A 10,585-nucleotide genomic window follows, 5' to 3' on the forward strand; every position below is an offset into this window, starting at 1 on the left:
TTCCCCCCAGAAAAGGGAAGCCCCTCCCCCTCCCGGTATTAACCTTCCGGTCACATCAAGTTACATCAGGACTGCTCTTATCTTCATCCTCTGAGGCCAAGTAAGGCAGCCCCGCCAGAGGGAAGTGATCCAAAAGCAGGCAATAGAGTCCATGTTAGAAACAGCCCCCCCCAACTCACCAGGAGCCCAATATGAAGACCAAGCCACCGATCAGCTGCATGTGTGCAGGGGCCTGGGACCAGACCGTGCCTGCTCTTTAGTTGATGTCTCAGTTTCTGAAAGCCCCTATGGGGCTGGGTTAGTTGTCTCTGTTGGCCTTCTTGTGAGGTGCCTGTAAGCTCTCCTTTCTTACATGGACCCATTTCTCTGTAGCAAGAAACACATGCATGGAAAGATGGCACCTCTAAAGAGCTCCATGCCCTGCACAGAGGAATCAGAACAGGTCCAGGAACCCCCAGAGAGCAGGTAAGGTCCCATCCCAATCAGAGATAAGCCCACACTGGGAAGCATGGGAATTGTCAGGAGGGACCTGCTCCTCGGAGGTGGATGGCACACTCTAAGGGGCTGGGAAGATGCCTTATCAAATCGCTTGCTTGTCCAAGCGTGAGAACCTGAATCCAAGCTCAGGGCCCACATGAAAAGGAAACGGCCGATTGGTGGTGTATGTTTGTAATTCTGGTGCTGGGGAGGGAGAGACAGGAGGAGCTGTGAGGTTCTTGGGACAGCCAGTCTGGCCTAATTGGAGGACTCCTAACTGGTGAGAGCTCCTGCCTCCTATGACATGGAGAGCTTTTCTAGGGGTGACTCTCGAGGTTGCACACATACAGATGTGAGAGGGAGACCTTAAGACTGAGTCAGGCAGGACTCCCGAGCATGCCTCGTAGGCCGGGCACAGCCTTCGGAGGCCTCTTCCTCCACCCTGCAGCCTGCCCCTGTGCCTTGGCACCCAGCAGGGGCGGGCTTCTCAGGTTACTCATCTCCACCCTGCCCACCTGTCCTTGGGCCAACCTGGCCAGGGCAAAGCCTTGTATTTCAGCGTGTTCTTTCCTGCTCAGTTGAGTGTGCTGAGTACCTCAGTGAGGGACTGCGGCTTGCCCAAGGAGGCTGCAAGGAGGGCAGATCTGTCCGGATCATGGCCCTGGAGCTGTGAGTCTGAGCTTCCATCTTGTACACCCCCAGATTGGTCTCTGAACCCTCGTTGCTTGTGCCTCTGCCTATTCCTTGGCTGGAGAAATTAGCATCTTGGGATACTGAGGCTCGGTCCAAGCATACCTTTGTAGGTGTGGGAAAGGGGGCTCATGAGTGCCTTCCCCAGAGATAAGCCGTGTGCCTGAAGTTCTTATTTTACTGTTTCCGAGAGAAGGGCCTTAGTCTCCAATCTCTGCTCTCATTTTCTGGCTCAAAGCCAAGGCCAAATTGGCACTGAGGCTATATGGGTCGGACTCACGGGTCCCTTGTCCCTGGAATGGTATGTCTCCTTTGCAGTGTGCACTGGTCGGAAGGCTCGAGGGGTGAAGAGATAAAGAAGTATGGCCGGGAAGGGGTAAGTGCGGGGCCGGGCCACCTTTGTGCTGCTCACTGAGGGCGGTGCCCTGAGATGCCCAAACCACTCTTGGTCCCTTGGCCACCAGGCTTGTTAACAGGGACCCAGAAGACCCGAGTTGCCTGGGTGGAGATGGTGTGTCCCCTCTAGTCACTGGCTGCCTGTCAGAACTTAACATTAGTAGGAGATGAATGGTCTCCTCGTGGCTGGAGCAGGGCCCTGTGGTGGTCTGATCTCCAGCCTGCAACCTCTCAGACCTGGGCCTTATGTTTGCAGACACTAATGAGCAAATACAACCAGCAGTACCACAAGCTGTTTAAAGACATCCCCTTGGAGGAGATGGTTCTCAAAGGTGAGCACCGGGAGCCTTTATGCTTAATTTACATATGGGGCAATTTAGATGCAGTTGGTCCTTTTTTCCTCAACAGCCTAAGGAAATGGTGGTTAGGGATTGGAGCTGAAGTGTGCAGGTTTGTCTGAGGAAAGGTTAGACTGCCCCTGGCCTGCGCGCCTCTCGCCAGTGAGCACTGCCCCTGCCCAGGCTTCTCACTGAGCATGCCGGGACACTCACACCATCTAGACTCTCTTCTCCAGGCAGGGTAGAGCCTCTCCCCAAGGTGACAGAAATCCAGGCCTGGAGACTTAGGCAGGAAATTGCTCAGACCTCATGGGTAAAGGAGAAAGAGCAAACCCGGGCAGTCTGGCAGGGTGGAGGGGACACTCGGGATTCTCCGAAGGACCTGTAAGCACTGCTGGGTAGGTCATATGGGATGGGGGCTGTGAGAAGGTGGTGCTCTGGTTAACCTTGCTTGTGGCTGGCTGTTCTCCTGTGGCTTCCCAGTGTGCTCCTGCGCCCTCCAGAGAGACCTCCTTCTCCATGGCCGGCTCTACATCTCCCCCAACTGGCTTTGCTTCCACGCCAGCCTCTTCGGCAAAGATGTCAAGGTAGTAATGAGTGGTGAGGCTGGCTGTTACCCAGGAGGCCTCTGCCTGGGCCAAGGGAGGGCACTTTCCCGGCCTGTGGGCATGCCCCGAGCCACGCCTGCCCCCTGTGTGCCCAGTACGCGGTGAAACCTCTCACTGGTTGGATGAGCAGGTGTCCCCTCCCCCCATCTTCAGGGAGGCAGTTTCCCTTCTAAAGCACAGGCCCCATCTTGATCTTACACCTGGCCTCAACAGCTGACAGCTAAATTATGCCAGCTTCAGGTATCTCAGAAATGCTTTCAGGTCAGAGTGTGCTGTTATTTCTGGGGAGAGTCACTAGTCTGACTAAGAGCCAGCTCAGGGGACTCTGAGTCCTAAGCAATGAGTTATCAAGGCTGAGGGAAGGAGGTAGGGATACTTGGAAGGGGACCCTGAATGAGAAAGTGGAAGGTCTAGAGGCCCACCTCCCACCCCACCCCCATCCCCGCTACCACACACAAACATGGCTTCGCCAGTGTGTGCATTCCTGCCTGGGTGCTAGCTTTGTCTATCCCTTGCCCCAGTGCAGAGAGCCAAGGGCCTGTGTTCTTGGGGGATAAGTCCTGAGAGACATCTCTCTTTCCTCCTCACCCCCCGTCAGGTGGTCATTCCTGTGGTATCTGTGCAATTGATCAAAAAACACAAGATGGCGCGGCTCCTTCCCAACAGACTGGCTATCACCACCAACACCAGCCAGAAGGTCTGTGAGTCTCTGGCTCAACAGCTCTTGTCCTTTTTCCCATTGTACCTCTAGAAACTCATGACCTGATGCTAGCCTACTCCCAGGCCTTTGCTTCTCCTTGCCCTGTAGCTTTTCAGGAGATGTTTCAAACTAATGAGCTAGAAGAAGCTTTCCCAGGAGGGAGGTCTTGTTGCTCACAGCCCCATTAACGTCTGGGCTCACCCCTAATTTGTGGACATGGCCTGCTGGCGCAGCAGGAAGTCCCATCTCACTCTAGCTCTTCTGTTTCCTTTTTATGTCCCAGTATGTCTTTGTGTCTCTGCTCTCCCGGGACAGTGTATATGAGCTGCTGAGGAGGGTCTGCACTCATCTACAGGTATGGGACCTGGAGGCAAGGGTTGGGCTGCGAGACTGCACCAGATCCTTTAGGGGAGGTGAGCCTGTTCCTCTAGCACTGCGGAATGGGGGCAGAGAGAGGGGAACTGAATGTCGGGGCACAGTGCACAGTAGTACAAGATGCCCCCTACCCTCCTGCTTGCTGCGCACAAACGCTGTGACCTGGGCCTCGCTGGCACCGAGTAGCTTGTTTACAGGGCCCTTCCTGTGTTTGATCTTGCCTGTTCCCTTTCTTCCCCAGCCGTCCAGCAAGAAGAGTCTGAGTGTAAGGAAATTCCCAGAGGAAGCTGAGTGCGAGCCCTCGGTGAGAGCTGAGGCTGGGTGCAAGGGCCTGAGAGTGGGCAGGTCTTCAAACTTTGGGGCCACTGGGTTCTAGAGCCACTGGCCACAGTGTGCCGGAGAGTGTCCATGCTGCACAGTCCGCAGACATCCGCAATGGGCTTGTTGACTCTGAACAGAAGTCTATCCCGCAGACACTGGCCAGGTTGAGCCCCAAGCCAAATGGATGCACAGCCACTCACCCATCCTCTCTCGGTGGAGGAAGGGGGACTTTCAAAGCCACAGACATATTCTTAGATAAGAACTCCAAAGCCAGGGCCTGGAGAGGCTTCTCAGTGGTTAGGAGTGGTGGCTGCTCTTGCAGAGGACCTGAGTTCAATTCCCAGCAACTACATGGTGGTTCACAACCATCCATAACTCGAGGCCCAGGGGATCCAATGCCCTCTTCTGGCCTCTCCTGAGCTAGCTGAATGCATGTGGTCACACAGACATATCAGCAGGCAACCCCCATACAAAACCATAAAAAAATAAAAGAACCCCAAGGGTGTCACTGACAGCCCAGACTTCCAGTTTCCTCTAGAAGCTGAGACCCTGGGCAGGGAGGGCTGAGTTTTGAGGGCAGAGATGGAGTGGCAGTAGCCTCGGGAGTTTTGCGCCCTCTCAGGAGCTGTTAAGCATTTAGCCAAGCATGTAGTATACAGAGCACCATGCAAGGGTGGGAGGTGATGCTCCCTTTTGTACTGTAGGAGCCATAAGTCACCTCTGCCTACTTCAGTGGCTTGTTCATAGTCAGAGGCTGAATTAGAAGAGGCCATAATTTGTACCATCTGAGGCAGTCTTGAACTCTGCTCTGAGCACATCCCTGGGCTGTCTGACTGCAGACAGTCATTGTACTTCTTCACTATGGTCTTCAAAGATATTGTTTGGGGGGAGGGTCTCAATTTTTTTCCTGGTGATTTAGCTACAGGTAAGTTGCCCATGCTCATAAGAGGAACTCGAATTAAACTCAGGGGGCCAAAAAACAAAGAGTAGGAGTAGTTAGGAAGACAGAACAGACCAGCTGGACGGGAGAGAGAGTGTCAAGAGAACGTAATGCAGGTAAATGTGGTTACAATGCATTATATATGTATAAAATCATTTAAAATGATGTAAAATTCAACCAAATGTCTTTTTTGTAATACTATGAATGATATAATTACAGTTGTTAATTAATAAAGATGTTTTCTGGCAGAGAGAGGCTACAGCCAGGGAACAGCTAGGAGAGACATGTCTCTGTGTTCTGCTCCTGAGTAGGCCTTTGGGTTGGCAATGGCTGGGGAAAATCTTGAGCACCCTGAAGTGGGCTCTCAGGACAAGGACACTCACTTGTCTTCTCTGCAGGACGTGCTTACTCCTGAGATAAAGTGGAGAAAAGTGTGCCCGGCCTCCTCATCCCTGTCACTCCCAGACAGCATCTCCTGCATCTCTCGGACACCCACAGACTCCACAGAGAGCTGCTTCCCCTCCAGGAAGCTGCCAGTGTCTGGTGAGCTCAGAATCTCGGCTGTGGCAACTGCCTGCCGAGGCTCCGCCTCTTCTCTCACTTCTCTGCACAGAGCCCAGCACGGCCCACCAGGCTTCTGAGAGCTGTTTCTTTCTTTCCCCAAATCCATATGGAAAGTCCGGGAGCCCGAGCAGCCTCCGCCCATGAAGGAGGGGAGCTGCCCCACCTGGGGGGGCCCCTTTGTGCCCCAGGAAGATGTCTAGCTGCTGTCCCATTGCAGAGACTGTCTGTGAGGAAGATGTCCTGGAGGAAGAGCCCACCGCAGAGCAGGAACTGAGGCTGTGGGATTCCCAGCTCCTCAAAGTCATCTTCGTGATGTAGGTGTCTCTACTGCAAGGGGAGGGCAGACTCACTCAGGTGTTGGTGATTAGAGGTTTGAACTGGGGGTGAGGGGGGTGGTGGTTATTACCTAGACCTAAGGGAATGTTCCAAACCAACTCCAAGCTCTTGGGTGGTTTCTGAAGGCCTCATGGCTCATCCTTCCAGCTTTATTTCTGAGCGCCTGTAGTTAAACTTCAGGCAGTGTTACGGCAAGGGGCAGAGTAAACTGTTGAGAAAAGGAAAAGTTGCTACCCTGGCTTGAGGAGAGAGGGTTAACAGAATTGTGGAGCCCATCAGATAATGGAGAGAAATCCTAGCTAGGGAAACACATGACCTTCCAGTGCCTACCATTAGGACAACTGTTTGTCTGTATTCCTCTCTCCTCTTCCTTTTTAAACACAGTATATATGTATGCATGTTCAAATGTATGTGAGGGCATGTATATACCTGTACACATAAAAGCCATAGGTTGATATTAGTTTCTTTCCTGATTGCTCTCCAACTTATGTATCAGGGTTTCTCGTTTGAACCAGCCTGGGAGAGAGAGGCTGTAGCCATTCCCCAAGTCGTCACGTAGGGCCAGAGAATGGCTGCAGGGATGAGCCTGATTTGCAGAAATCATGTGAAAAAGCAGAATTCCCAGGGTTCTAGAGAGCGCCTGGTCTGGGCACCTCCAGACATTAGCCAGGGCTTACCTTCCAGTTGGCAAAGGCCTCTGGATATTGGGAGATAGTAAAGGGGGTGGGGGAGGAAAAGGAAGCAGATGAGCGGAAAGATCTGAGCTTATTTACTTGACAGACTACAAACTCAGAAGTTTCAGCTGGAGACTGGTGGCTGTTAAGCCCTAGTAATCTTGGCCAGTGGCCATATGCTTGATGGGTAAAGGGAGATGGGAAAAGTCACCCAGAGAGGGGGGTGGGCCGGGATGTGGAACCCCAAAACCTTTTCCTGGTTTTGGGACCAAATGTTAGATGGGATTGATGGAGGCAACATGGAAGTTTAGGGTAGAAGATGGGCCCCTCCAGACGTAGAACTGGTCTTAATCAGAGCAGTAGAAGGGCCGCAGGCTCTGTGTCTATGTGGCATGGGGGTCTTGGGGTTTAGTAAGACAGAAAAGGGGGGACTTTGGCGACGGAAGTGTCATTTCCTCTGTAGTCCAGAAGTGGCAGATACCAGTGGGGTTAGTGTGTGGCTCTCAGGAACTTCTACTGGTGTCATCACCAGTCAGGTCAGCCTTCCTGTCCAGACTTTCTCAGTCCACCCAAGGATCCACTTCAGGTGTTAACCCTTCATCATCCACACTCTGTCTCTGCCGTGTAGGTAGTTACTCTTCATCGTCTACATCCTTGTGTCTAGGGTTGAATCTCAACCTCAGCCCCTCTAGGGGAAGGGGCCTGCTGCGTTAGACACTGACCTCTCCTGCATGGCTGCTGGAGAAGGTATAGGAAGAAGGGAGGTGGCTAATTGAGAAAGTAGGAAAACACCTTCATTTGTCTGTCTATGGCTTCCTCCAGGGCTCGGCCTGAGGACCTCAAATTCCTGCTAGCTGTAAGGGTGTTTCAGTGAAGACAAGCCTCAGGCCACCCCTGTGGCCTCTAAGAAGAGTGATGTCAGAGCCTGTTTAATGAACCGGAGCAAGGACTCTTTTAACCCTCCAATTTGGGGAACAGGATAGTTGTGGTGCTATTTCTGGGTCACCTCTACCAATGCCCTTTCTTCAGGAGACAGGTTCAGCTCCTAGCCCGGTGCGCAATGCACATGGCTATAAGGCCATGTAAATGTAGGCTGTGGTAGAAGGATTGTGGCCTGTCTGGACTATGTATTCAGACGTCCCCAAAACAAAACTAAGCCTGACTCAAAAACAAAACCAAAACGCAAAAAAGACAGCTGGAGATATTACTCGGTTGAAGGATGCGACCTGGCATACAGAAAGCCCTGGGTTTGGTTCCCCAGCACTATCTAGACCAGGCATGGCGGTCCGTGCCTGTAATCCTAGCAGTTGAGAGGTAGAAGCAGAAGGCTCACGACTTCAAGGCCATCCATGAAACATATATTGTGTGAGGTCAGCCTGGACTGCATACGCTGTCTCAGCAAAACAAAGCAGAGGCAGGCAGTTAAGCCTGCACAAGAGTTCTGTTTCCTCGCAGCCCTGTGGGACAGCTCACAGCCACCTGTAATCCGGTTCTGGGTGATCTGATGCCCTCTCCTGGCCTATGTGGGAACCTGCATACATACACATAACAAAAAAAAAATCTTTAAATCAAAACAAAATCCGAAAATCAAGAACAAGAGTCAACCCCTCGTCGCCCCTGTTTCTCCAGGATCTGCTTCTTAGTCGTGTCCTCGTCCTATCTGGCGTTCCGCATCTCCCGGCTGGAACAACAGTTATGTTCCTTGAACTGGGGTGGCCCACTCCCAGGGGACAGGTGAGGCCCTTTCTCTTCCTAAGATCTTTGGGATTGAAGGTAGAAGGTAAGGGCCAGGCTGCCACAACCTTGACTGAACTTGGCCTTAAGCAAGGTTGGATATGTGTGCAGGGCATCACAGATCTCACTCTGGCCCACTCTTGAGGGGAGCAGGGTCTCTGGGCCTTTTCTCTGATCTAAGCATCTTTCTTGTGTGCAGGTAACAGCCACTTGGTCTTCATCCCCATGCCTTCTTCATGGATGCTCTGGGCGCTGTCTCTACCAACGATTCCTGGGGTTTATACCGCAGCTGTGCTGGGACTGTATGAAGGACCATATTCCAGACCCTTCCTCCCGCCCCTCCCCCAACACTTGTTCCCCTCAATGAGCGATCTGAAGTGCTTGTTTACGGATTACCTGGCTCCTACAATTTTTGGACTCAAACAAAATGTTAGATTTTGTGTGTGTGTGTGTGTGTGTGTGTGTGTGTGTGCTTTAATCAGTTCAGGAGTTCTGTAAGCTTCATCGACCGCCCAAGTGATAGAAAACATATTAACTTGTTTTTTTCTGAGCAGTGGTCCTGGCACACGACAGAGGCCTGAGAGCCCCCTCCAGGGACAAAGGGCATGCTTTGATACCTGGGTTGCGGCTTGCTGTCACAGGGCACTGTAGTGCCCCGCCTCGGTGGGTGTGTAGAGCGGGGAGGGAACAGGCCCAGACTGCCTCCTGCCATTCTGTGAGCTCACTCTGGCCTCTCAGAGTCCTTGTTCTAGAGCCCACGGACTTCTCTGCAGGGCTGCACAGGGCTTGGGAGAAGGCAGGGATGTGGAGAAGAGAGCTCATGGCAGGGCTTTGGCAAAGAGTGCTCCAAGCTGAGCTGAGTGACTTGGGCTGGCCCTCCTGGAGCTGTCTAGCTGAACCTGGAGATAGGCCACCTACAGGGGAGGGATGGACGGGGCTGAGATTGGAGGTCCTTGTTCTGGAGCAGCCCCCTCTTTGGTAGGACAAGGGGAACAAGGACTTTGTAGTAGGCCTAGTCCCTGTGGTCACAGACAAGTTCCAAGGTCCTGGCCATAAGTGACAGGAAGGCAAGGGAATTTGATTGAAGGTCCAGTGGTTGGTGTATTGTTGGGGCAACCTGGCTGGGCAGTGGGGTCCGGCAGTTTGGGCACTTCCTGGCAGAGCTCAGTCTTGGCATGCAGGACCGTAGTCGCCATATGGTCCAGGCCACTTCGTAGGACCCAGCGATCATGAATAAGCTGTGAGTGTCAGTGGGACAGTCCAGTGCAGAGACCAGGGGAAAAGCTCTCCGCCCCCAGGGAGACGATGGGTGGGAGGTGAGGTGGGTGCACACTGACGGCTTTGCCATAGTCTGTCTACTTTTCTTCTAAAACAAAGTCTTGTTCATCCCCTCAGGACTCTCATCTGCTAAGACAGGGCCTTTGAAGGTTCTAGAAAAGCCTTAGGGAGGAAGCCAGGGGTCTCAAGGAAAGCCATTAAGGCCCCGGGCGGTAGGAGGGGAGGTGCTAGGGAGAGGCGTTGTTTCCCCTTGTCTTGTGCTGGGGTTTTAACTGGGGAAGAAACCCAGGTGGAAATTATTGCAGAGTTGTGATCGTCTCCCTCAGGATGAATCCAAGAGAGGCTGGAGAGAGGGAGAGCAGGGGACAGCTCCCTGAGCTCAGCTAGAGGTGCCTTCGTCATCTCCCTGTGCTAGTGTCAAGGGCTGAGCGAGGAACTGAGCATTATACATTCTCTCTACCAAATCCTCACAGCTCAGGTGAACCAGAGCCCAATTGGTCCCCTCCGAGCCAAACCCTCACATGCCGTCCTTTAATGTCTGCCCTTCTCGCTTTAGCCATCCCCACCCCTCTTTGCCATCACATTTTCATGGAAGCAACCCTCCCTGCCCCAGCGTTTTCCCTCCCTGGTCTTTGCCAAAAGGTAAGAAGACACATCCATCTCCGAGGCTTGCTAGGCTGAGCCAGGGTTGGGAGGTTCCAAGTGCCTGCGCCAACATGCTATGGAAAGCCGTGCCTCCAACCACGGCTCAGAAAGGGCAGGCTGTAGGGTAGCTAGCTTTGGAGGTTCGCTTGGGGCCAGGGCTTGGCGTGACACAGCTGTGTGTCTCCTCTTTGTCCCCGATTCTGCTCCTTTGGAGGAGCTGTGTGTCGGTTGATGCTGTTCATAATTTGTGAGTATTTCTGCATTCCCAATTGCGTTGGCCAATGCAGCTCTGATTCTCTGAGGGTTTGGTTCAGTAACAGTGGGTTGTCTGTCATGGCATTAGCCTTTGGGATTTAAAAAAAAATGGGTTAAATCCTAGGTACTGAAAACATGTTTTTTTTTAAAAAAAAAAAAAAAACCTTGATTTTTCTAGTGTCCTGTGGTGTGGAAACACCCTTTTACCGTGTGTGTGTGTGTGTGTGTGTGTGTGTGTGTGTGTGTGTGTGTGT

At 52.6% G+C, this 10,585-nt stretch overlaps 1 protein-coding gene across 4 annotated transcripts in view; it reads left to right on the top strand.

The window, feature by feature from the left end:
- Positions 1-10,579, top strand: part of Gramd2a (GRAM domain containing 2A) — a 36,262-nt gene extending 25,683 nt beyond the window's left edge. For 2 of the 4 annotated variants that reach the window (XM_055621971.1, XM_055621973.1), the window contains exons 2-12: positions 373-465; positions 1,486-1,543; positions 1,820-1,895; positions 2,385-2,488; positions 3,108-3,206; positions 3,493-3,564; positions 3,826-3,888; positions 5,244-5,388; positions 5,627-5,723; positions 8,049-8,153; positions 8,353-10,579. In XM_055621971.1, the coding sequence (XP_055477946.1) occupies positions 373-465; positions 1,486-1,543; positions 1,820-1,895; positions 2,385-2,488; positions 3,108-3,206; positions 3,493-3,564; positions 3,826-3,888; positions 5,244-5,388; positions 5,627-5,723; positions 8,049-8,153; positions 8,353-8,356 (916 nt within the window). In that variant the 3' untranslated portion in view covers positions 8,357-10,579. Of the gene's footprint in view, positions 1-372; positions 466-1,082; positions 1,147-1,485; positions 1,544-1,819; positions 1,896-2,384; positions 2,489-3,107; positions 3,207-3,492; positions 3,565-3,825; positions 3,889-5,243; positions 5,389-5,626; positions 5,724-8,048; positions 8,158-8,352 lie in introns of those variants that run through there. The other 2 variants (XM_055621974.1, XM_055621972.1) reach the window with 2 other exon arrangements.
- The last annotated feature ends 6 nt before the right edge of the window (positions 10,580-10,585 follow it).

Source organism: Psammomys obesus, unplaced genomic scaffold (assembly GCF_907164565.1).
Source record: "Psammomys obesus unplaced genomic scaffold, mPsaObe1.curated_primary_1811, whole genome shotgun sequence".
Classification (NCBI taxonomy): Eukaryota; Metazoa; Chordata; class Mammalia; order Rodentia; family Muridae; genus Psammomys; species Psammomys obesus.